This window comes from Hyperoodon ampullatus (genome assembly GCF_949752795.1).
Source record: "Hyperoodon ampullatus genome assembly, chromosome: 9".
Taxonomy (NCBI): domain Eukaryota; kingdom Metazoa; phylum Chordata; class Mammalia; order Artiodactyla; family Ziphiidae; genus Hyperoodon; species Hyperoodon ampullatus.
Genome location: NC_136922.1, coordinates 14,178,164 through 14,205,815, shown reverse-complemented (window position 1 = coordinate 14,205,815; position 27,652 = coordinate 14,178,164). Strand labels below are relative to the sequence as shown.

General features: G+C 36.1%; 1 protein-coding gene across 1 annotated transcript in view; it reads left to right on the top strand.

Moving 5' to 3' along the window:
• NAMPT (nicotinamide phosphoribosyltransferase) overlaps positions 1–22,650 on the top strand; it is a gene marked incomplete at both ends in the record, with an annotated part of 36,419 nt that extends 13,769 nt beyond the window's left edge. Inside the window, 7 exons of the mRNA XM_079711067.1 lie at positions 4,681–4,839; positions 5,408–5,544; positions 9,845–10,070; positions 11,764–11,883; positions 15,493–15,633; positions 16,822–16,956; positions 22,540–22,650. Coding sequence (XP_079567193.1) covers positions 4,681–4,839; positions 5,408–5,544; positions 9,845–10,070; positions 11,764–11,883; positions 15,493–15,633; positions 16,822–16,956; positions 22,540–22,650 — 1,029 coding nt within the window. The remainder of the gene's footprint in view (positions 1–4,680; positions 4,840–5,407; positions 5,545–9,844; positions 10,071–11,763; positions 11,884–15,492; positions 15,634–16,821; positions 16,957–22,539) is intronic.
• Between the last annotated feature and the right edge of the window lie 5,002 nt (positions 22,651–27,652).

Here is a 27,652-nt window from a genome sequence, read left to right as displayed (position 1 = left end):
AATCTAATTCGATTATCAATAGCTTAGATTTTTATCTATAAGAGGAAATATCCTAGGAAGTGACCATAGAATAATGTCACCCCACTATCTGAGAGGTGTTTACTTAGTGCTTGATACTCTTTGTCTTATTAATGTATTGGTTAAACTAATTTGTTGTTCTATTATAAAAAAAGTACATTTGAGGTTCATTTATAAAGACTGGAAAAAGTTTAGAAAAAGTAAGAGGTCAGGAATATTTTTGAAATACATTTTTGCTAAGTCAACAGGAAATTCAAAACTTTCTTTTTAGACTCTGGGTGGGCAATCAATTAATAATAGCCTAACAGGCTCTGAAACTGAACAATTAACTAAAGTAAAGATTTAAAATAGTTTACTGCTATGTCTTAAAACTTTGAATTAACTCATGAACTCAGAGTAAAAAGGAAACGTATTATTAACAGTTCTCATGCTATTTTACTGGCAGATATTTTATTTTGAGGGGAAGGCATTATAAAACGAGTAGAAGCGTTCTGAACTGCATCACCTAGTGTATCCTTTAGGTTCAGTGCCAGAAGATCCCAAACAGATAAATCTTATTTGGAAAATCACCTGTGAATCACCTTTCTTCACTTTTTTTTCTTTTTAGTTTTCTGATTGAGGATTTAGTCAATAAGTACTCTTCCCCTGTGTTGAACTGGAGTTTCATAAAGCAGATGTTCAGCAGAGAACTAGTTCCAAGTCTGCCTTGCTTTTCATGTATGTTTTTCTTTATCCTCTTAAGAAAGTGAAAAACACTAGCCTTAAAAAAAATGTTTTTTTAACTACCTGTTTTAATAATCGTTATTTTGGTGTATTTCACTAAAAAAAACTGTAAAGTAAAAAAGTTTATATATGGCCATCTTAGCAGTAGTTTCTTAGTAAATATAAAAATATTTTTAGTTTAAAAATTATTAAACATAAAATCCAATATGAGACTGTTAGATTTTGAAGAAAACAAAATTCCCTGTTTTCATTTGCTTATTGAGTTTACCTCCTATTCTCATGTATATTATTTAAATAATTTCATTCCTTGGTAGGTATTTTTATCTAAGGCACAAAAATATATGTTCTGAAACAATCCCTTTGTGATAGATCCTATGTTTTATAAAAAACTGTGTAATCTAAATACCAAGTCTCCAGAAGCTGCTTTCTCAGAGTCACTTTTCCTCTTTCATGGGTTTCTGTGTGGGGTTAGAGGAAGTTCATCTTCCTCTTATCCATCTCCAGCCCAAGTTTACCACCTTATAAATGGAATCTGTTACCAAATCCAACAAACTTGTTATTTAAAAACTTGAGATTTTCTTCAGGAAATCCTTGATTTAAAACATTTTAAATAACAGTACTAAGTAGTATTCCTTCCAGTTCCCTTTGCCAGTATGTGTAAAGTTTGTGTGTGTGTGTGTGTGTGGTGTTTTTTTGTTTTTTGTTTTTGGCCACACTGCGCAGCTTGCTGCATCTTAGTTCCTTGACCAGGGATTGAACCCGGGCAGTGAAAGCGCTGAGTCCTAATCACTGGACCGCCAGGGAATTCCCAGTGCAAAGTTATTAATAACATTCTTTGATTCACTGTATACTGAATTTTAAAATCCACTAAAATTATTGAATTGCTTTATCAATTTCGGTATCGGTGCTAGAAGAAACCTTAGTCCTCAAATCAGATTTCAAAACATGTTTAAGAGAGCCTAAGTGTTCTTCAGAGGTGTCTCAGACTTATGAGGGGCTGAAGAATGAGCATATTGGGCTAAACTTAACCATTTCTTCCAACCAAAAAAAAAACAAAACAATACCTTTTTGCTGTTAAAAAGAAAAGATGACTTTGAAACTATTACATTGATCAAATGCCCTCATTTCACAGATGAGGAAATTGAGCCCTGAGAGGTGAACGGGCTAGTTAACAGTGTAGGTCCAGTCCCCTTTCTACTATACCACACCATTTCTTATTCTTTAAAATTCCTCATCCTGGACAGTAACGTTATAATGAACACTTCTTAAATAAAACTTGCAGGTTCGTTTACTTTAGTCTTAGTTTTCAGCTAAAAATTTTATCTTGATTTGTGTGGGCAAATTGCTGTTTTTGCAGAAGTTTCCAACAAGGCCACTTTGTTAGACCTTGGATTAACCCAAACTAACTTGCCTTTTTTTCCCTTGCTTACACCTACAGTGATCTTTTTTAAAGGGGAGTGATTTTATTAAGAGTATAATTTAAGCTGATTTTGTTGGACTATGAAAAGGAAATGGTGATGTGAAGGATCACTGTGTCTCATAGTTATTTCTCTCCTTCCCTGGCATTTTTCGAGGGGTAAGGTCAATCTTCTACCTTTATAACTCAACTAGAGTTTTTCACATTATGTTTTCTATCTTTCTCATACTCCTAGATAATATCAATCTAAGTTAAATTAAAAATGTGAGAGTTGATTGAATTAAATTCAAATGAGTATTGATTACAGTTATATACCCAAAAAATGCTGGGCACAGAAATTAGAGTAACATATGTCTTACTTAAGGGCCTTTGGAGGAGGAGCAATTTATTCTTAACTAACCACTAATATAAGTAAGAATGCTGAATTGGTAGCAAAAATAGGGAATTCTGTCTAAGATATCATGAAGTGGAAAATAAGCTTTTAATAAGGGACAGGAAAAGGTGAGGTATTCTTAGAATGGCAAGTAGCCCAAGGGAGACTATAGCATAAAAGTGGAAAATACCGTAACGGATAAATCTTTAGATGGTAAACAAGGCAAGTTTGTAAAAGCCCTCAAATTTCAACATGAATTGGCCTTCTTCCTCTGTGGACAATAGATAGCCATTAAAGGATTTTAAGGAATGACAAAACCTGAATAAATCTCGTAACATTAGAAGGATAACCAGTGCAGTATAAAGAGTATGTCAGAGAAGCTAAAGATTAGAAGTAGGATAATCATGGGCACTGGCAGTGGAAACACTGAAATTACGAAAGAAGAATGTCCGGAGCGGAATGCTTAGATAGAGGTGATTTATCATAGAGTTCAAGTTAGGAGTTGCGTCAGTTTTCTACTGTTATGTAACAAACTACCCCAAGATAAAACAACTGCTATTTCTTATGATTCTGTGGTTGACTGGATGGTTCTTTGCTGGTCTTGCTTGGACTTACATGAGTCTGCATTCAGCTGAGGGTTCAGCTCGGATAAAACAGCCTGAAATGGCCTCACTCCCATGTCTGGGCCTCAGCTCAGGTAACTGGGACTGCTGGACCTCTTTTCATGACTTAGGCTCCTTTATAACACAGCAGTCTCGAGGTTCTAAGAAAATGAGAGTAGAAGCTATAAAACCTCTTGAAACAGAAGCTTGGAAGTCATAAATATGGCTTCTGCTACATTTCTGTTGGTCAAAAGCAAATCAAAAGGACAGCTCGGAATCAAGGGATGAAGAGATAGATTCCATCTCTTGATGGGAGGAGCTGCAAAGAATTTGGAGCCACAGTTAATCAATCATAGGAATCCAATGCTGCAGTTTTTCTTAGGTGACTGAGTTGGGAAGTCCAAGGTTAAATAATCTTTTTGTTTGTTTTTACTTATTTATTGGTCACTTAGCTGGTATTCAGTAAAAGATTGTTTTGTAAAATTTAATTAAGGAAGTAAATAGCTTTTTGAGTGAGCACAGATGTTGTTGTCGTCTTAGCAGCTCTTTCTAAAACAAATTTGAAGCTGCTTGTAATAGCAGACTATCTGGTTTACAAAATAAAAGATAGAAAATTATGATCCTAGAATGGAGGAGTGAATTCCTAAGCTATAATAATTAGTATAGTTGCTGTAATTAAGCATCAGACTTCCTTTGGAGTTTCCTGGCAGCCAAGGAAAAAGGGGAAACCAAGGGACAGTTCTTAGCAGAAAGTAGGAACCCAGCAATTCTTTCATTTCCTCATTTGGGAACCTGTGTAATAGGAACTGAGTTACAAAATAGACAGCGACCTCACAAGTTTATAGCATATGCAGAAATGTTTCATGTGGCTCTCTTATAATGACTTTTGATAAAAGCCAAGGACATAAAGCATAGCTCAATGAATAGAATTGTCTAGTGCTACACAAAAATACCTCAAGTACATAACCTACCAGTAGTCATGTTAGATCCAAGGAAAAATTAGATCCAGTACTACCTAGAGGAGTAAATAAATAACTTCTTTAGATGTAGACTATTTAAGATGTAGTCCAAGGACCAGTGCTGGTCCATGAACTCTTGGATGCAGGTCCACATTAAATACAGAAATCAAGGATAAGCGTTTAGAAACGTTTATGGCAATTGCCTCAACATCTAAGTGTGAGTATATTTTATAAAACTATTGGTCCACAATAGATTGAAAATAAAAAAATACATTGGTCCTTCATCACAGATAGTCTTTCTAAATATTATTTGCTTCTTTGGAGCTTTGGATGGAAAATAGGTAATTTGACGTTCTCTACTGTTAAGGACTGAGTTTGCTTATCCTTTGTGTTGCGGATTTGAGAGTTGAGCTCGGCACTGTATCTGAAATGCATGTGGTAGGCGTCCTGCCATACAGTTGAAATGTCCAATTGGTATTTCTAGTAGTATGGAAGTCCAGGACATACCTCCAGAGAAAGCTAGGATTTTCCTTAGAAAGAACCCAATTTTTTATGTATTAATGTTTGTGGTTGATTTTATTACTACAGACTATTCTTGTTCAGTCCTGGTATCCAATCACAGTGGCCACAAATTCTAGAGAGCAGAAGAAAATATTGGCCAAATATTTGTTAGAAACGTCTGGTAACTTAGATGGTCTGGAGTACAAGTTACATGATTTTGGCTACAGAGGAGTCTCCTCCCAAGAGGTAAGAAACTGAAGTGAACCTCAATTAATAAAATGTGGATTGTCGGTTAGGTTACGGTTACCACTGTAAAGTTTTGGGAAAGTTACTGGGATTGATCTTGCTTCTAAGTCGGCCACATTTTGAAATTCCAGAGATTTAGTCAGAGATATACATTAAATACCTAAGATGTGTTAGCCTATTTTAGAAATACCTGAAATAAAGCCTTCAGTAAACATCCTTGTCCTTTATATATTGGATGGATGGATGGACAGATGGATAAACAGATAAAATAAATATTAGCAGATGTCAGATAATGCTACAGGGAAGCCAAGGCAGAGTAAGGGAAAAGGAGGTGATGGGAAGTGGGGGTGGATCACTATTAAATAGGTCTCTTTGAGGAGGTAACAGTTGAATCCTTAAATATTTAGGAAAAACTGGATCTTTGCAATAAGAAACTATTATCTCTGATAATAGTTAAAAATCTCTTTAAGAATAACTGAAGACAATAATTGCTTTGGGGGCTATGCTCTATACCTCAAGTGTGGGTCTTTTTCTTTTTTTGGATTTTGGTTTATGGTTTATTTTCCAGACTGCTGGCATAGGAGCATCTGCTCATTTGGTTAACTTCAAAGGAACAGATACAGTAGCAGGAATTGCTTTAATTAAAAAATACTATGGAACGAAAGATCCTGTTCCAGGCTATTCTGTTCCAGCGGCAGAACACAGGTAAAATTCTGTTTTCATCCTCCTATTATCTAACCTTGGTTTTCTATAACTAAATTTTTTCATTCTTGTAACTCAGTGATGTTTTGTTTAACTACAGAGCCAGGTAGTACAGTAAATCTTCATGAATTTAAGCAATACTAATTCAGTATTCATACTCTGTATAAAGACTGGTCTCGGGGAGGTAGAGAACTTGTAACTGTCCTAATAGAAACAATTTAGGAGCTTTTTTCCAGCTCTTATATATATTGCTCTGTAGGTTTTATTTTAAGGATTTTTTTAGCTTCTCTATTGCCGTGTGCAGATAGGTTGTATTCATTAAGTCTAGAAGCACTCACTGTGAAACCTGGTCACTGTTTTCCCTTTCCCTGCTTTCTACATGACTTCACTTATCTTTGTTCTGGAAGTTATCTTCTGAACGCTCACTGTGAAACCTGGTCAGTTTTCCCTTTCCCTGCTTTCTACATGACTTCACTTATCTTTGTTCTGGAAGTTATCTTCTGAACCCAGTACCCTCAATTGTAGATGAGCAAGTTAGCCCTTTTGATGAAAGGAAGAGTGTTAGAGTCTTCTTACGCTTCCTTATCTGATTTTACTAAAACATCTCAAGTTAAACTAGAAGACAAAATTATAATCTAGGCTACAGCTGCTCTGGTCCTAGAGTTAATTTTATTGAAAGTTAGTGGAGTTTTTTAAATGTATGCCAAACCTTATTTCTGGCTCTTATAACAAAAATTATTTAATGTAATTAGTTCAGGGCAGTTTATTAAATTCTACTCGTACTTGAATATTGCAGGGTGCTAAAACCAGCAGTGAATAAAGCTGAGCTTTGATCCCAGGCAGTCTACTGGGTGCTACAGGGGATAGAAAGATATAAAGAATTAATCCTATCTTTTGGATTAAAACTAGTACACCAGCAGCCCTGTGCTCTGTTAAGTGCTTTTAAAGAGGTACAATTAAAGTGCTCTAGCAGTGCAAAGGAAGGCGAAGTAGGCTCATGTTCCACTGGTAGGGTTGGATCAGGAAAGGTTTTATAGAGATGGTACGCAAACCTTGACTTCTTGAATGATTGGTAAAACTTAATGGCAGACATTAGGAGATTATTGATTCTCTAAGTATTTATTACACGCCTACCATGTGTTAAGCATTGTCCTGAAAGAGCAAGGACGAAAGAGGCAAATATGGATGTGTTTAGGGAATAAGGGAGATTTTGTAGGGAACGTAGGGTAGAGTGGAAAGACAGGTTAGTAAACACCCTCAAATTTATTTTGATATTGAATGTTAACTTATTTGCTCATCATGCTAGATTATTCTAAGTCCATGTTCAAATGGGAGTGGGCATTGAAGTTTTTGAGCAAAGAAGTGATGTCATCAGAGCACTATTGTAGAAAGATTAATAGTGGGCTCTCTTATGAATTGAAAAATAGAAATGAAAAGGAGGATTTACAGGAAGCTGTTGCAGTAGTTTTGAGAGATGATGAGGTTCAGAACCAAGTGGCTAAATAAATGGAAAGAAGGGGATAAACATGAGCATTGGCTTTGGGAGGTGAAACTGCTGGAGCGTGATGATCTGAATTGGGGCTCAGCAGAGGGTAGATTCAGCTAACGTATATTAGCATTGCTTTGTTAGTAGGGACTTGAATACTTTCACATGTAAGTTTCAAGACTGGTGAAACTGGGAAAATAAGAGTGACATTAACAGACCAGGATTTTAGGGTTGCAGTATTTTTATTTTTGGTCTTAGATATATGTACACCTTTAAAAAAACTTCTTGTAGTACCCATATATTAGACTCTTCATTGATGCTTTTGTTTCAAAGTAATAACATCATGAGTATGATACTATACATCTGAGAATAAAGATGATATCTTCCTTAGGGCATTCATGTTAAAACAGGTTGAAAATCTATTGTATTTTTGTAGTCTCGTAATATTTACTACATCAGCAAATTTGACTCCTTAATGTGTCAGATGTTCTTAAAATAGACAAGTCGTTTAAACAACAGCAAAGTATAGTGAAAAGAGCTCTAGACTGAAAGTTGGGAAATCTGAGTGACCTTACAGCTGACATACTGGGTGGCCTTGGGCAAGTCATTTATCTCTGTTCTTCAGTTCCTCCATCCAACGCAACAAAAGGAGGAGCTAAAATGTTACATCTCCTACATCAGAAGGTCATTGAGGGAAAATGAACTAACACCCAAGATAACTTTAAAATAAGAAAACGCTAAAATTTAGAACATTGCCATTATTGTTATAAATATTTTCTTAAAGAATATATGAATCTGGACTTGAAAATATTCAATTACATAACTCTTCCTCAAACTTTGGAAAGGTATCAAATTAAATTAATTAAGTAGAATTCATTGAACAAATACTTATGATCTCCATATACCAAATATTATACTAGATGTTATTATGATTAGATTATGTGGAGGGTGCTATGGGAAATGTCTGTGGGACGATGAGACGAAAAAACTCATTTTCCTCCCTAACAAAATGGATCTGTAGTCCAGAAAAAAAAAAACCTGGGCTAAGGTACAGATTTTGGAAACTCACTACAAAGGTATTTTTTAAAAGCTTTGAGTGTTTTTCACACAGGGAGGTGTAGAGAGAGACCAGAGTCCCAGGTCATATTGAGAAAGGAGAGCATCTAGGGGAGACTGAAGAGGACCCATAGAAGAATGGGGGAAAAAATCAAAACATGGGATATGTCACTGAAGTCATTGGGAAAGAAAGCTTCAGGAAAGTTCACATGCCAAAGAGAAAGCAAGTAAGATAAAGACTAAAAATGAACCATTAAGTTTGCTAGACGTGATACACACAAACAGCAGAGTTAGTTGACTGTATTGATAACAATGCTAGTAAAAAATAAGTGCATAAACAGTGACCTCTCAACTCTAAGAGTTTGTTCTTACATTGCAAAGCTCTCCAGTGTTGGTACTCTTTGAGCTTAATTCTCTCCCTTATAAAGGGGACCATAGCAATTCTTGATATGAGGGAGGGGCTTCTCTTTATCCATGTCTTAATTTTCCCTTTAGCCTGCAGTTACTTGCATTAAGTGGAGAGTTGGCATCATAGCTACTTTGTTCACTGTAAAATGAGTTTTATATAAATATGCTCTCTCTCCATTTCAGATGAGAGTAGTTCTGGGTAGCTAAGTCTTTATACCCCTGAAATGTGCATGCTCTGCCATCCCCAGCATAAGAAAAGTTGTTTACTTCAGTCCTTTAGAAAAAAAAATAAGAATAAAACAACAATTTCAAAAATAAATTAGTATGACTTTTCAAACAGTTTTGAGATAATCTTATATCTGCATGGGGTTAAATGAATGGGTTGTTTTACTTGCCATTATTTTTCTTTGGAAAATGGGGTAGAGGCAAAGACTAGCAACTTAGGGAGAAAGAAAAATTACTTGGCATGAGAAAATGGTAACAATTCTAAAATTCATTATGAAGTTTTCTTTAAGAATTTTTAAAATTATTGATATTATACATTGGTTAACCAGCAAGTACTTAGGTTACATGTCATTAATCTCTTCAAAAAGAACCACCATTATTGAGGACAGTGTAAAAATCACTATAATCATTCTTGCCTAATAGAAACTCACACGCTTTATTTCCCATCTTAATTACGTTTTGCTGAAACTAAATATTATAATTCTTATTCCCGGAGCATATATTAAGTACTAGTGGATAATCTGTAAGTGAAATAAATGACTACCTGTTACTGGCCAATTGGAGATATAACAGGTAAAGAGTTAGTTTACTATATCTATGCATGGTATAGTATAAATAATTGCCTAAGTAATTGCTTTTAAGTGTAAGATTTTGAAATGTAAGAAAGATAAAATGTGTCCCTACTATTATTGGTATATGGTTTTGAAAATGCACAGAAGGGAGCCAAGTGCTTGCATGGCCTAGCAGAATAATGGGAGTATGTTCATTCCTTCTAACATCTCAGGATAATGTAGAAAGTGTCTGCAGCAGGTACTTTTTAGCTCACTCATTTTAAGTGGGTAGGTTCAGGAATACTAAAAACGAACATAACGTAGTTTATAGTTGGTTGAACATGACTTCAGAGTTTAAATAACTATTGGAGAGGAATGAGATTACTTATAGTCTTCAAAATTGGCCAAGGAATGGTTTGGCTCAGATATTCCGTTAACCTTTTGATGTGCATTTATTAAACTAAATCACTCACCTTCTCTGCAGTGTTGAAGGTGTAGTATAGTAAACATGAGATATGATTCAGGAACATATAATGTGTATGCCTAAGTAAATCTGTATTTTCATTTTGTTTTCTAGTACCATAACAGCTTGGGGGAAGGACCATGAAAAAGATGCTTTTGAACATATAGTAACACAATTTTCATCAGTGCCTGTATCTGTGGTCAGCGATAGCTATGACATTTATAATGCGTGTGAGAAAATCTGGGGTGAAGATCTAAGACATTTAATAGTATCAAGAAGTACAGAGGCACCACTAATAATCAGACCTGATTCTGGAAATCCTCTTGACACTGTATTAAAGGTAAATTTTAATACGTAAGTTGACTATAAAGTGCCTATAGACCAGCAGCATCGACACTACTTTTAATTTCATTTATACACACACTATTTCAGAACTCTCTGGACTAGTCCCCTTATTGTAGAGTTGCAACCCAGAGAGTAATAGATTTGCCCAAGGTCACGCATTAATAACAGAGAAAGGATATCCAGAGTTATGGATTATTTATATGCTGTCAGAGAAACAGTTAAGTACTGTTGAATAGATATTTTCTTTTTACCTTCAAAATTAATTAATAGTGTTACCATTTTAACCAGTCCTGTGATTTGGTTACCAAGTTTGTGGTTTCTTTCTTTTTCCTTTATCATTGCTGTACCTTTGAAGGTTTTTAGTGCAAAAGAAATATGTGCAATGTACTGTGGAATAAAAATAATTTGAAAATAGTTTTCAAGTAGAGATTCTTTAGAGATACTGTTGATTCTCAATATAGCCTTGTTGCATTTTTTTTAGTGTTTAGGACTTGGTTTACCTTCTTTGAAAAGCACTAATAAGAGCAGGTTATTGATGCTTACAACTAGAAAAATACAGTGCTGTGTGTGCTTTGCTTTAGCTGTGTCATTATTTAATCTATGAAAATCCTATGATCAGTATTACAATCTCTTTTTTATAGACAAAGAAACCAGCTTAGAGAGGTTAAAATAAACTTGCTCAAGGTCACATGGCATGTAAAATAAGCCAAGTATCCAATGTAGGTCTTTGTGGCTATCACCTTCCCTCTTTACCACACTGTTTCCCAGCTGATGATTAGGTGATGAATTACCCCTTAAGAAAGTGAGGTGTAGAATCAAGGAGTTCTTTTCCTATCCTGTTAAGTAAATAGGCCATCTGAAGGTCTGATCTTAGCCTGAAATATGAACAAGAATCAACGAAGTTTCAAGAATCAACGAAGTTATCAGTATGGAATGTTTTCATTGTTAGAATTTTAAACCAATTTATTTAGGAAAAGGGAGTGATTGTTGGGTAGATCTTTGGAATCTCTGACCAAGCTTTCTGAGGAATTTTCAGTCAGTGTTGAGGTATTTCAGCTGCTCCCAAACTTGCAGTAGTTAATGAATAAGTGGGACAACTTGGCATATTAAGCAATTTGGTTTAAAAAATGGGTGTCATTGTTAAGTGAGAGGCACCTCAGAGAAACTATGGGTTATATATGCTTCATTTCCAGCTTTATCTGCATATCATGATTTCTTTGAACTTTGTAATTCAGGTGGATTCGTGTTTGAGTTATGTCAGACAAATTAAATTATTGGGCACAAGCAGAAAAAAATCCAAATCAAAAGTATAATCATGTTTTTTAAATGATGTTTTATATACCTTTGAAAAATATATTTACCATTGTAAGCTCCTAATGTTAAAGGGTTTTTTTTCCTGAATCTAATTTGAAAAATGTGAGGGAAAACTACTTGTGTTCTGAGCCACTTTGCAGTATAAGTTGACTTGGTAGAAAATTGCATGCCTGTTTCTAACATAATCAAAAGGAATTGAGACAAAAGTTTAGAAGGCTTATACATAGTATTGTAAAACTTAATTTGATTAATTTTTATATTCTTGACCTTGCTTTGCTAACAATCTTGTTTTTTTTTTTTAAACTTTGGAAAGCTTTAACACTTGTTTTTCAGTATTAGTTATTTTGTGTTTGGGTGTGTATTTTTCCATACAGGTTTTGGATATTTTAGGTAAGAAGTTCCCTGTTACTGAGAACTCAAAGGGCTACAAGTTGCTGCCACCTTATCTTAGAGTTATTCAAGGGGATGGAGTAGATATTAATACCTTACAAGAGGTACGTATTTTATATTAAAAGTTTCAATAAAGCAATCCTTATAATTAAACTCCTTTTTATTAGTTTGATAAAGAACACATTAATAATTTAAGTACAGTTGTGATTATTTTAATAAGTGTTTAAGATGGTTTATGCCGTTTCTGTTACTTGCTTAAAATTTAAAATATAGAAGTATATTTAAAATATATTAACTTAAAATACAGAAGTACCGGCCAAACCATACTGCCAGTCCTCATTGGCTACCCTGGATGGTGAGCCCAAAGAAGTGTCACTAGAAAACAAGAAAATGCCAGTCAAGGAATATTTTTTGTATAGAAAACAAAAAGTCTTGACACTGTACAAATAGGTCTCAGTTTTAATAGAATGGAGCTTCCATATTACTCTAACAGTGTGAAACTTGAATGATATTCATCTGTGCTTTTTCAAAAATTATTGAATGGTTTGTCACCTCTTCTAAATTTAGCATTGACTGTTACCACTATTACTGTTAGATTTATTAGCCAAATAGCATAAGTTTTATGCTATCTTAAAACTTTTCCTCTTTTGTTTCTCGGATAAGCTTCTAAGGAGCTCAGTTTTTTTGGAGTATTTTAGGTATTAAAATTAAAGACTATCAGCGATACCACGCTGTAGACTGTCAGCTACTATAAAGCACTGAAATTTTAATGCATATAGTTTCAGATGGAATCTTCTGTTTGAAAGACTTCAGTATGGTTAGATTAAGGTCAGTACCCAAATTATAAATAGTTTGTTTTCCAAAGATTCATTTAGAAGTAAGAACTATTGGGACCTCCCCAGCAGTCTAGTGCTTACGACTCCATGTTTCCACTGCAGGGGCCAAGGGTTCCACCCCTGGTCGGGGACATTGCACATGCCACACAGGGTGGCCAAAAACAAAAAAAATTAAACTAAATAAATAAAAGTAAGAACTATTGCATATAACTATCAGTACTTCTGTGGCGATATGCATTTAGAGTTCGAAAATGATGTCTGGAATAGATGTCTTGCAATAACAGAAATGAGGTTTCTTCTACCAACTCTCCCAAACTGCCTTGCCTAAGAAAAGTGGAAACTTCCCCCAGCTCTTCTAAGGCTTTGATGTGACAAGGAAGGAAGAAACAGAAGAAAAATCTGCAGCAAGGAGGAGGACCTGAGCATAGAAATCTCAGCTGACATGTTTAATTGCTGTTGTCCTGTCGCTCAGCTGAATTGAAGGTTTCTCACCTTGGTATCAGTTAAGAACTAGTACGCATACCTCCATTGTAGCAGGTACCCTCACACATACTTATGCCCCTTTCAGATGAAGAAATGTGGGCAGGGTACTGTATATCAGAATACGCATTAGCCCAGTGCGCTTCCCATTGCTTATACCTACCCTTCCTTGTTCTTAGGGGCAGCTCTTTAAGTTCGGTTGTTCCATCAGGTATTTGAACTTCCCTTTAAAAACTGAAGCTCTTTGGCTTTCCTTTTTTTCTTTTTTTTTTTCTTTTTGTTTTTCTAAATAAACTTTGGAAATGTGTATGCATTTTTAAGGTTGAGAATCAGTTCAGAACTTGAACTTTTTTTTTTTTTTTAAACTCCATGAGCAAGAAGTTAAATATTGAGACAGATATTCTCTGGCATTGGTGAAACCTTAAACAGAATGGTCAGAGAATGAATAGTTGGTGTTCATGCGGATGCGCTCGTTACCTAAAGGGTAATAATACCTGCTTTCCTCATACTGGAGGTGGGTCAAAGTCAGTCTTTAGAAGCAAGAAAAGGAATTCATATAGCATTTTTGCTATGTCTAGTCAGATTTCCTTCTGATTGTGCAAGTATTTTTAAAAAGTAAGTTTTACTCCAATTCCATAATTTCCTGTAACATTAATAGAAAAATTCACTTAAACTTTAAATTGTCTAAATTTCACAACTTTTGGCAACGCTATATGGGAAGGATATCTTAAAGAAATTGGTCCTAAAATACAGAGATATGACATTAGGTGATACTGTTCTTTGTGATTTACTCCTTCCTGTGCTTCTGAGCCTTACCTAAAATCAGGTGACAGTTCTGAAACTATTTTCTCTATATATTTTACCCAGATCTCCTTACCCTCCATCTTTATCTGTTTCCATTTCTTCTCCTCTATTTTTTTGTCCTACGCCTTGTATTTCTTCCGTATTGAAATCCACTTTTTAGAACATGCCTTAATTTTGTGTTTTATAAGGTTTTTATTATTATTTTAGTTATACTTAGTTTACAGTTCAGTGAAAAATAAATCTGAATTCAGGGCCCTTGAGTACTTTTGGGTTCAGGTATAATAATAAAAGACATGAGACTGGGTTTATGTACAGCCTAAGGAATCATTTTAAAATAAATTGTATGTGTTTCCATCTTGATTCCTGACATATACCAGGAAAATGAGATGGCTGAGGTTTTTTTTTTTTTTAAATGTGGGCTTGTTAAAAATGGAAGGTCCTTGGAGTTTATCTATTTGTGTCTTGCAAGGTTGAAAATAAGGCCTAGATAAAAGGTCAGTTTGAGACTTTTGGTATTGGGAGGAATATGGCAAATTTATATTAATGATTCACTTAAAACTATTAAACTTGCTTATGATTTTCTGATCACTTCTGAAAGTTCTGTTTAAATAAAATGAAACGGGACTTTCCAGTTACTTCCTTTCGACTACTCTTACGAAATTAAAAATGGTTATTAAATTTTATTTGCCACCTTCTACCATAAAAGTGATGGAATATATTAAATAAGAAGACAGATGCTAGATAAGTAAGTCCTGCTTAGGAAAAAGAAATACAAATGATATTGATAATAATGTAGATTAATAAATTAATGTAACTTTTAAATTATGTGTCCCTTGAAAGAACTATTCTAGTTGCTGGAACTCTGTGTTCATATAGGTCTCTCTTTCTGGCTTTTAGATGATCATTCTCCCAAAACATGATCCAATGATAAATCGTAACACCCAGTCAGTTCATAATTTTGCTTACGGCACTGGAGTACCAGCCAGAGTAAGATGACTGCCAGTGTCTCAACTGTTACGCAGGAGAGGGTGTTTTATACTGTTTTACCACCAATATCCGTTGACTTTTAAATGCCCCATTACATATGACATGCACTGACATGTGATAACATGTATTGAGATTTATTAATGATGAGGAGTGTCATTTCTAGAATCTAGTAATTTGGGGCAAACGTCCATGCCCCATTGCTTGTGCTACTGGCATCTGGGCAGTAACTGCAAGAGGTAGATGACAGTTTACTCAAGTAACCTTAGGTATTTATAGCTATTTTTTTTCTCCCTCTCATTTCCTCCATTCCCCCAACCTAAACCACAATCACTGTGACTACAACACAAATTCAGGAACTTTGAATGAAATCCCCTCCTTCTACACTTATTCCTTGCACTGCCCTTTTTGGGGTTGGTGGGTCTTTTTAAAAGAAAAGAGTGGAATGTAACTTTGTGTAGACCTTATTCTTATCTCATTATTTACTGTGTTATAAAACAGCTTTGGATGGTTTATTCATCAATATGGCTCATGGAAAATTAGCTTCTTCCTCTTCCAAATTACTTGGCTTAAATTTATTTATTTATTTATATCTTATTTTTAATCTAGATTGTGGAAGGCATGAAGCAAAAAAAATGGAGTATAGAAAATGTTTCCTTCGGTTCTGGTGGAGCTTTGCTACAGAAGTTAACAAGAGATCTCCTGAATTGTTCCTTTAAATGTAGTTATGTTGTAACCAATGGCCTTGGGGTATGTCATTGAACTTTTACTCTTGTGTTGTTAATATTTATGTATGTATGTTGAATGTACTTATTGAACACAATAGTCCAAGGATAATATGGTCCTGAACTGTTACTGTATTGTCAGGTACCCCTGACCTTGAGGCAGAAACAAAGAATGAAAAGAGACGGGGTGATAACTTGACTTCAGAAAAAAATGGAGATTTGGGAAAATGAGAGATTATTTAAGAGAGATGATGCAGGTCAATTCATTTCCACTACTTCAGTATATACCTTTGAATCAAAAAGTTGACCATATTTGAATGAGAAGGTCAGCTAACCTAGCCATCACGTATGTAAACACTGCAAATATGTAAACACTGTCAAAGAATGTTTTAGGAAGGTGAACTATGACGTTTGAGTTGTGTTACTAGAATCATGTTCTGGTAGCCTTAAAACAAGGGAACCCAAGCTGCAAGCAGCTGAACAGCAGTCTCCCTAGCTCTTCATAAGCTCTTGAGAGTCTGTGTATTAAAGGGTGTGTGTAGGGGATCCTAAGAAAACATGGGTTGGTTCCCTACCTTAGTTCACCACCATCTTTCTTTGGCGAGTTCTGGGATTGCCTCTTCTTCTCTTTTTATAGCCATCTCCAGTTGCTGCTTCCTTTCTGATCCTGAAACTGTGCTCTAGGTCTCTAGGTTCTCTAGGTCTTCTTTGCTTCTGACAGTAACAAGGTAATAGAATAAAAAGTAATGAAAGGGAAAAGGTTATGAAATACGAAAGGCTTTATCATAGTAAACTCCTCGTTCCCTTGCCACAGATTATATAATTGAGTTGACATAGATTGATTTTTTCAGTAACACACGTGTGCTATACTTAGATCAGTTTAAGGGCAAGGCATAATACAAAAGGAGATACCTTAAGGGTCCCATTGTTAACCTCAAAGACTTACTACAGATGGAGTATTAGTATTCTACACTGGTAAGAAAGGATATCCAAGATGTGGATTTTGTTCATACCTTTTTCATCACAGAGGACTCTGTCCTCCAAAACAGGCTAGAATCTCTAAAAGTCAGGTGTGGATTGGTTTAATTATACGTACAAAGTGCCTTAAAATGTATATAAATTATGTACACACTTTTTTTTTTAAATGGGAGTTGAGTGAACATTTCTGATGATTAGTCTTCTATTTCTCCAACTTTCTTAATTTGGATTCCAGATTAATGTCTTCAAGGACCCGGTTGCTGATCCCAACAAAAGGTCCAAAAAGGGCCGATTATCTTTGCATAGGACACCAGCAGGGAATTTTGTTACACTTGAGGAAGGAAAAGGAGACCTTGAAGAATATGGTCATGTATGTATCTATGCTGATTTGGGGGTTTTTTTGTTTGTTTTGGTTTGTTTTTTAAACAGTAGTAGGTTGACTCTTCAAATTAAGAAAGGAAGCTTTTATGTTCTATTTTATTTAAAGTGTTTACAGTTGCTGACCTAGCCTTCCAAAATACGATGAAAAACAAGAAATGGCTAGATAGTAAATATGAGACTTTTACATACATTGGGTGAAATATTTTGTAACATTCCAAAAAAATATGGTTTTCTACATAGTGAGCAGCAGGGAGTGATTGATGAGCTTCAGTAAGTTTGCATATATTTGATCTTACTCTTATTGCCAATTAGCAGTGAATCGTTTCTGAACAGGAATAGTTAAGAATACTTAAAGGATGCTGTTCTTAGACTACTCATAGCTATTTATGTTATAGTAAAACTTTGGTAATTTTATTAGATAAAAGAAGGGCTATCCAAATTCTAAAATGTTGTTAAAGATAATTCCCTTTTTCAAAACAATAGAATCCAGTTCAGATGGTTTTCTTTAGTCTGATTTGTTTCTCCCAGCAGCTCTAATGACTAAAAAAGGCAAATTACATTATCTTAGTAGTGTAAGATGTGAAAACAATGAGACTTGATTCAGATTATATAACTAATAAATGGTGAAACCTAGACTTAACCAAGTTTTCTGATTTTAGTCAACCAAACTAGAAACATGTATAGTAATGCTAAAGTAGTCTCTATGCTCGTTAACATACAAAAGTACACTTATATTCCTGAACTCAATAGTTATAAAATTTCTGTTTTTAAGCCACCAGATTGAAAAGGAAAATACTCTTTAGAGGAGAATTACTCATGAATATTCATATTCTCAGAGGAGGGTTTACACTAAACATAAACACACTAACTTATTACTTCAGATGTTTTTAACTTTTGATCCTTTATACCACATCACATATTTTGCTTATGTTACTTTTATTACATTCTTTTAAGATTTTGAGCCAGAATTAATACAATATGATTTTCTGTTTAATGAAAAATATGTATAAGTCCCTAAAACTTTTAGAATTAGATTCCTTTATATAGCCTGTTACGCAGTTCTTTGCATAGCCTTCACTTAACTCTCGTACTACCAAGACTTTGCTGAATTGGTTTATCACACGTGGACAAAAGTCACTTTAGACATGGTCATAACTATGAGTAAAACAAGGCATTGATTTTAAGTTAAGAGTATGTGAATGATACTTGAGAACATTTGAGTCACTAATCAATTTATGATCATCTAGACCTTTTGATTTAATAGGAACCACCTTTCCTCAATAGATTAAAGTTAAATTCATAAAGAAAATGTCACAGCAAGAGCAGTGTGATTTGAAGCAACACAAGGACAGAGAAGATTGTTTCAAGATGGTGGAGTGGGAAGACCCTGAGCTCACCTCCTCTCATGGGCACACCAAAATTACAGCTATTTACAGAGCAAATACTGACGAGGAAGACCAGAATCTACCAGAAAAGATCTACAACTAAAGCTATAAGGAAGGAACTAGGACGAGGCAGGTGAGAGGGCAGAGTCACAGTATAGTCAAGACCCACACCTGCAAGTGGGCAGCCCATCACCAGGAGAAGAATATAATTTCAGAGGTTCCTCCAAAGAAGTGAGGGGTCTGAGCTCCACCTCAGCCTCGCCAGCCTGGGGCAGGTCCTGCACCAGGAAGATAAGCCAGCAGGGCTTATTTCGGGACACCCAGGGGGCTGTGGGAAATAGAGACTCTACTCTTAAAGGGCACACACAAACTTACACATGCTCTGAGACCCAGGGCAGAAGCAGTAGTCTGAAAGGAGCCTGAGTCAGACCCAGTAGCTGACCTTGGAGACACCTTGGGCCCCTCAGCTAGCTGCTCTTGGATCCAGCCCCACTTACTAGCAAGCCAACACAAGGTTCAGGACACCCTGGGCCCCACAGCCAGCTGTTAGCAACCGGCCCTACCTACCAGCAGTCTGACACCAGCCCTCAGGACTTGGCTCTGCCCAGCAGTGGGCTGACACTAGCCCCAGGACCCCCCAGGGTTCCACAGCTAGCAGCCTTATAACTCAGCCCCACCGACCAGCTGCGAGCAGTCTACACACAAGGCCTGGCAACCAACGAGACTGGGGGCCAGCCGCATCTACCAGACTGCCTGCTGTAGTCAGTCTGCCACAACAGAAGGACCCAAGCAACCTACATAGGAGGAGCCCTAGAGCAGCATATAGCTCTGGTGACCAGAAGGGATTCACTGCTGGGACACAGAGGACTTCTACAAAAGGCAACTTCTCAAAGGTCAGAAAACATAACCAGCCTACCACGTACAAGAGTTCAAGATAATGATCTTAAAAATAATCAAAGAACTCATGAAAAGACCGGCTAACCAGAGTGAGAGTTTAGAAGTTTGTAACAAAAAGTCAGAAAATATAAAGAACCAGAGATTAAGAATACAATAACTGAAATTAAAAATACACTAGAAGGAATCAACAGATAAAATGATACAGAGGAATGGATCAGTGAACTGGAAGACAGAGTAATGGAAATCACTGAAGCTAAAGAGAATAAAGAATTTTAAAAATGAGAACAGTTTAAGACACCTCTAGTACAACATCAAGCAACTAACGTTTGCATTGTAGTAGTCCCAGAAGGAAGAGAGAGAAAGGGGCAGAGAACATATTTGAAGACACAATAGCTGAAAAGTTCCCTAACCTGGGAAGGGGAAGCACAGAGAGCCCCAAAAGGATCAGATCCAAAGAGGACCACACCAAGAAACATTGTAATTAGATTGGCAAAAATTAGAGAGAATATTAAAAGCAGCAAGGGAAAAGCAACAACTTACAAGGGAACTCTAATAAGCCTATATAATCTGCCTTTTCAGCAGAAAGTCTGCTGGCCAGAGGGATGGCACAATATATTTAAAGTGCTGACAGCAACCAAGAATACTCTCTTCCTACAAGCAAGAGCACTCTCTACCTGGCAAGGTTTTCATTCAGATTTGAAGATATCAAAAGTTTTACAGACAACCAAAAGCTAAACATTCAGCATCACCAAGCCAGCTTTACAAGAAATGTTAATAGGAGTAATCTAAACAGGGGAGAAAAATGCTGTAACTAGAAACATGATAATTACAAAAGGAAATACCTCATCAGTAAACACAGATATATAGTAAAGGGAGCAAATCAAGCATATACTAAGGAAGTTTAAAAGACATACAGTAAAATCACCTATATCTGCAATAAGTAGTTCAGGGATACACAAAACAAAAAAGATATAAAATGTGTCAAAAGCAGTAATGAGCCTAAATGTAAGACATGATACCGTGAAACTCCTAGAAAAGAACATAGGCGAAGCACTCTGACATAAATCATAGTCGTATTTTCTTAGATCAGTCTCCCAAGGCAAAAAAATAAAAGCAAAAATAAACAAATGGGACCTAATTAAAAGTTTTTGCACAGCAAAGGAAACCATCAACAAAACAAAAAGACAGCCTGCATGATGGGAAAAGTATTTACAAATGATATGACCAGCAAGGGGTTAATATCCAAAATATCCAAAAAGCTAATATAACGTAATATCAAAAAAGTCAGTCCAATCTAAAAATGGGCAGAAGGACTGAATAGACATTTTTCCACAGAAGACATCCAGATGGCTAACAGGCACATGAAAAGATGCTCAGCATTGCTAATTATTAGAGAAATGCACATCAAAACCACAATGAGGTTTCACCTCACATCTGTCAGAATAAATGGCCATCATCAAAAAGTCTACAAATAACAAATGCTGGAGAGGGTGTGGAGAAAAGAAAACCATCTTACACTGTTGGTGGGAGTGTAAATTGATACAGCCACTATGGAGGACAGTATGGAGACTTCTCAAAAAACTAAATATAGAGTTGCCATACGACCCAGCAATGCCACTCCTGGGTGTATATCCAAAGAAAACGAAAACATTAATTTGAAACCTATATACACCCCAGTGTTCATAGCAGCATTATTTACAATAGCCAAGATACGGAAGCAACCTAAGTGTCCATCAACAGATGAATGGATAAAGAAAATGTGGCACATACATACAATGTAATATTACTCAGCCATTAAAAAAAAAAATGAAATTTTGCCATTTGCAACAACATGGATGGACCTGGAGGGTATTATGCTATGTGAAATAAGTCAGACAGAGAAAGACAAATACTGTATGTTATTACTTGTATGTGGAATCTAAAAAATAAAACAAATGAATATAACAAAACAGAAACAGTCTTACAGATACAGACAACAAATTAGTGTTTACCAGTGGGGAGAGGGAAGCAAGGAGGGCAGGGTAGGGGAGTAAGAGGTACAAACTACTGTGTATGAAATAAATAAGCTACATGGGCTTCCCTGGTGGCGCAGTGGTTGAGAGTCCGACTGCCGAGGCAGGGGACACGGGTTCGTGCCCCAGTACGGGAAGATCCCACATGCCGCGGAGCGGCTGGGCCTGTGAGCCATGGCTGCTGAGTCTGCGCGTCCAGAGCCTGTGCTCCGCAACGGGAGAGGCCACAGCAGTGACAGGCCTGCGTACCGCGAAAAAAAAAAAAAAAAGCTACAAAGACATACTGTACATCACAGGGAATATAGCCAATATTTTATAATAACTTTAACTGGATTATAATCTAAAAATATTAAATAATTATGTTGTACACCTGAAACTAATATTGTAAATCAACTATACCTCAATAAAAAAAATTTTTTTAAATCGTAGGATAAAAAGGAAACAACATAATGACAAAAATGTTAGATAACGTTGTATGCTCCTCACCTTCAGATGAGATGGAAAACTTCAGCACAGTAGATTACTTCTATGGATTTTTCAAGAGAAGCTAGAGGCAGATAACTCCTTAGTGAGACAGGAATGGCTTTACCAGACTCGAAAGGGAATTTGGTCCTAATTCTCTTCATTTGTCTTTGTTTTATCCTTGTGTGGATCAAATGGATTACACGTATCAATGACTTTTGGAATATACACAGAGTTTTTAAAATCAGTGGCTATGCATTAGTCAAGAAATCAATATTTATGTTTCTGTTTTGGGTTCGGTTGCTTGTTTTTAGTGTTGGCTTTGTTTGTTTGCTTGCTTGTTTCTTTAAGGCCAAAACTCGTGATTAGAAAGTTTAGTAAATTCCAAATTGAGAAGTTTAATCAGTGTTGAGTCTTGGTTAGGAACGAGGGAAGGTCTGGCAGGCTTTCCTTGCTGATCTGTCAGTCATGATGATCAGTGACAGCCATAGTTCTTCTGGGCAACCAAAGCAGTAAGCATCTTCCACCTGAAACAAAAGAGATGGGTCAACTAGGTTTTTTCATTTTTCCTTTAAGGAGAACTGTTTTAAGAATGTACAACTCAGATCATTCCTTTCCATAAAAGTTAGATATCTCTACATCCCATTTTAGATCATGCCTGCTCTACCAGCATTCTTTGTGAATAAAATCATTTCATAATTTGAACACTATCAACATCTCTGTGTATTTGACTAACCTAATTCATCAAAGCATTACTTAAGAATTTTGTTTGATAGTCTAATATCATTAAATTTTAATATTGTTATATTTGTGCAGGATCTTCTCCATACTGTCTTCAAGAATGGGAAGGTGACAAAAAGCTATTCATTTGATGAAGTAAGAAAAAATGCACAGCTGAATATCGAACTGGAAGCAGCACCTCATTAGGCTTTGTTTTATGACTGGGTATGTGTGTGTGCGCCTGCGTGTGCGTGTGTGTGTGTTTACGTGCATGCACACACGTATACACCTGTGTGTGTGAGTATGTAATACATAATGTTTATTGTACAGATGTGTGGGGTTTCTTTGTGTTTTATGATACATTACAGCCACATTATTTGTTGGTTTATGGACATTCTGCCCTTTTCATTTTTTCTTTTTTCCAGTGTTTAGGTGATCTCAAATTAGGAAATGCTCTTAACCATGTAAAAGATAATTGCTAAAGTAAGCTTTTTAGGGCCCTTTGCCAATAGATAGTAATTCAATCTGGTATTGATCTTTTCACAAACAGAACCAAGAAACTTTTATATATAACTGAAGATCACATAAAACAGATTTGCATAAAATTACCATGATTGCTTTATGTTTATATTTAACTTGTATTTTTGTACAAACAAGATTGTGTAAGATATATTTAAAGTTTCAGTGATTTAACAGTCTTTCCAACTTTTCATGATTTTTATGAGCACAGACTTTCAAGAAAATACTTGAAAATAAATTACATTGCCTTTTGTCCATTAATCAGCAAATAAAACATGGCCTTAACAAGGTTGTTTGTGTTATTGTACAATTTGAAAATTATGTCAGGACACACCCAATAGAATTACTAAACCTCACTGCCCCTTGTAGAATATGTATTAATCATTCTACATTAAAGAAAATAATGGTTCTTACTGGAATGTCTAGGCACTGTACAGTGATTATACACGTTGGTCATTGTATTGTACCAGTGAAATGCCAAATTTGAAAGGCCTGTACTGCAATTTTATATGTCAGATATTGCCTGTGGCTCTAATATGCACCTCAAGATTTTAAGGAGATTTTTAGAGAGAATTTCTGCTTACACTCTAGAATATATACATAAATGTAAAATATTGACAGAAATGGAAGTAGTGTATTTTAAAGTAATTACACTTCTGAATTTATTTTTCCTATTCTATAGTTGATACAACTTAAATGAATTACTGGAATGGGTAGTGAGTGTACTTATTTTTAATGTTTTGATTCTGTTATATTTTTCATTTTTTTCAAAAATTAAATTGGATATTCAATTTTATGGACATCATTTATTAATTTTAAACTGAATCCCTCAATAAATAATGCTCAGGCAAGTTCTTAAATGAAGATAAATTATCCCAAATGAAAAGCACGATGACATGAGTTTGAACCAGAAGCGGAAAGTTGGCTAAATTCGGTGTTCAACATCAACATGTTCTAGAGTGATTAAACTGCTAGATTCTGAGTCAGTCAGTCATCACATTTGACTAGAGACCAGGATTTTTTAGATGTCCTTTCTGTTCTAAGGCAGAGGTTGGCCAGCTGTGGCCTGCAGGCCAAATTTGGACTACTCTTTCTATAAATACATATTGTCTATGGCTGCTTTCTCACAAGAACAGCAGAAATTGAGTCATTGCAATAGTGACCCTGTGACCCACAAAGCCTGAAATGTTTATTATCTGGCCCTTTACAGAAAAGTGTGTCAACCCTGTTGTAAGAAAAGGAGTGTGCCTTGAGACGGAGTTTTTCGATCTTTTGTCTTTTCTCATTTAAGAATCTGATATTAGAAGAGTATTTAGAAAACCTTTAACAACATGACATTAAAAGTGAAATTTTAAAAATGGAAAAGCCATAAATCATTTGGCCTAAACAGTTACATGAGAAAATATTTTATCACTAATCTAATTAGAAGTGAGTTATCTTTATTAAACATCTTTTATAAGCATTACTATTAAGAATAGGGGATTTTGCAGATGATTCTAAACACCTGTCTAATGAGAACAGTAGGCATCATTCACACTTCTAGCAAGAGTTTTCATCCTGTAATCACTGATAGAAAATAATTTTAAGCTGATTTATTATTTTTTAAATCTAAGTAAAAAGTAGGAGTATTAAGAACACACTTTTCTTCACAAAATATGCTAAGGGGCTTATAGAGAAGAAAAAGAAACTATTACCAACAACAACTTTGATAACCACCCGTAATTTTGATTTTGCTTAAACACTGCAATTATACTACAGATAACAGTCTTTATACACTGTGAATTTCAGCCATTTCAGAGTATCTAGAGGAGTTTTATTTTAAAACTTTCAGTGAATGCTAAAATCTGTACATTTGTACATGGCCATAGATTGGGGGATGGAATGATTAACTTTGTTAGCTCTTAGCCACTTGGAATTGATTAATCCTGAATCTCCATCACGTAAGCACTTAGTATTTGGCCATCCCCATTCTGAGTAGCAACTGGGTGACATAGATATCAAATAGAACTCTGTTGTGTCACCCTTAAATTAGCCTGACTCTTGCAGACAAAAGCAAATGGCATGTGTGGGTTTGCTCAAGTCATTAGATTTGCAATTTACAACAGTCAGTCCCCCTCAGTTCATAATATCTTGAAGTATTATTTGTATTTTAAATAGGAGGTAGGAGTTCTGCGTTAAGACTCTTTATTTGTACTCTATACTTAAAGTAAAATGGTTTTAATGATTATCCCTTATTTCCTTTCTTGAAATAAATTGTTATGAAAAACATTTTATAATGAAATCCATCTTGGAAAACTAGAAAGAGAAAAATGGCAAGGTAATTATTGTTCTGTTTGCCATAATTTAGAATTCAAACTTAAACAAGTATTTTGTAGTTTTACATTCCTTTTTAACCCATCTAGTGGAGAATGTCAGCTTTTCTCCCAAGTTGTATGTTAAATCAATCTAATATGTATTCAACATCAAAGATAAACATGTAATAAACATGGAAATAAAGTTTAGCTCTATTAGTGAAATGTTAAATTTGACTGTGTGCTTCAAATAATGGCATTTACAGAGTTACCTTTTTTAGGTATTCTTCCAGTTCAAAGAATTAGAGAATGAAAGAGGGAGAAACATCTAGGATGCCTTACTTTCTGCCTTGTGCACTCTATGGCAGTGCCTTTTAATAAGGACACTGGAGGAAGATCAGATTTGGGGGCAAAGAGCACAATTCCTCAGGTAAGATTTGAGATGCCTTTGAGACATTTAAATGTGGATTTTAGGTAGCTGGAGATACCGATTTGGATATGAATGTGATGTATAGATGGTCATTGGAGACACGAGAGGATGCTTCTCTAGGCAGAGTATAGAGTATGGCATGGCAAACCACAGGCTACAGGCCAAATCCAACCCACCATCTGTTTTTGTAAATAAAGTTTTATTGGAACACAGCCATGTCGATTAGTTAAACTACTGTTCATGGCTTTCATGTCACAGTGGCAGAGTTGAGTAGTTGTGACAGGCCTTATGGCCTGCAAAGCCTAGAATAATTTATTATATGACCCTTTAAGGAAAAAAAAAGGTGCGGATCTCTGCTATAAAGAAAAGAGGTCCCAGGGCAACACCATAGGCACTCTCAAAAGTTTTGAGTGGCAGATGAGCAGGCAAAGGAGACTGACAAGCAGTAGCTAAAGAAATGAAAGGAAAACCAGGAGGAGGAAAGTCATAGAAGCCCAGGAAAGGGCTTTTCTTTTTTGCACAGGTGTTGAATACTGCTGAGAAATCAAGTAGAGTGAGGGATTCAAAAGCATCTATTGGATTTGACCTCCTGGAAATAACTGGCAGCTTAGAGACATGCCCTTCCAGGTAGTAGAGGAGGTAGACATCAGAAAGAAGCTACCTTGCACAGCTCCCAAATGTTGGAAGTGTGAAGGAGGAGAGAATGAGGCAACAGTGTGTCTCCCTTTCCCTTTTTAGGTACTGCTTTATCTCTGAGAAGGACCCAGGAAAAAGGGAGAAGTGGAAGACCAGAGAGTCAAAGGAATCAGCATGGTATTGGGTTCCAAAGAAGGTGGAGGAGGATGGGGTCCAAAGGATTGGCTTCCGATGGACAGAGTGCTTTTAATCTAGAAGAAAGGAGAAGCTAGTGCGTATGCAGGCTTTGGTTGTCTCTGTGAAATTTGAGACCAGGGCAGATGGTTGAAAATGCAAGTTTTAAAACAGTTATTGTGGAGAGTAAAGTGCCCAGAGATGTTGGGTCCTCCACACCATGCTGTAGTTCCCCAGCTAGTTGGTGATTGAGAACTTATACTGAAAATTTGCCTCTTGTGGTTTTATTTTTGTTGCCCTCCCTAGTAACACCCTGATGCCTAGGTACAGACGCACAGAAAATAGAGATAACTTGGAGTTTTGCCAGATAAGCCTGAATAGAACAAAGGACAATAACTGAATAATTATTAAAATTGAGTTGTTGAAAAAGGGTCCTACGGTACTTAAACTGAATAGGTAAGGACGTGAAGGCAACACACAGTGTTGGGAAGACGGTAGACAGCCCAATGGACAGTCTGACGACAGCTCTGATCTACTGGGAGTTGTTGAACAAGCAGCTTGGGAAGGACAGAAAATGCTAGCCTGAGACCAGGATGCTTGGATTAGTGATCTGAGAAGAGCAAGTTCATGGTGTAGTACGATCCAAGGCATGACCTTGCAGTGGCTACGTGAAGTTAAGGAAGATCATTGGAGACAAAACAAGATCACAAAACCTAAAAAGACAAGTGGGTTGGACGGGTGGACATTAAAATCATCCAGAGTCGTAGTGGAGAGGAAAACTTAAGTCAGGTGGCAGTGTGTTCAGTGAATGAAGGGAAGGGAACGGGACAGCAACAGGAGGGGTGTGAGCCTCAAAGGGACCAGGCAGTGGAGACCGCTGACGCAGGCAAGCCTGCAAGAGGAGGAGCTCCGTCTCCTGGATGGGTCCAAACATGCGTGGACGAGTACCAAACTGATTAAAAAGTGCTTTGTGTATTACCAAAGGCTTGATGTCCTTTACCAGATGCTTAAGCAATATTTGTTGAGTTAATGAATAGACGGAAGGAAGGAATAATCTCGGTTTAAAATTTCTTGGTTTTGCTAGCTTGCTGCAGCATCCCGTTTCAACTGACATAGGCCCAAGTTCCAGCCTTTAAATACATTTTTGAATTTTTGTTTT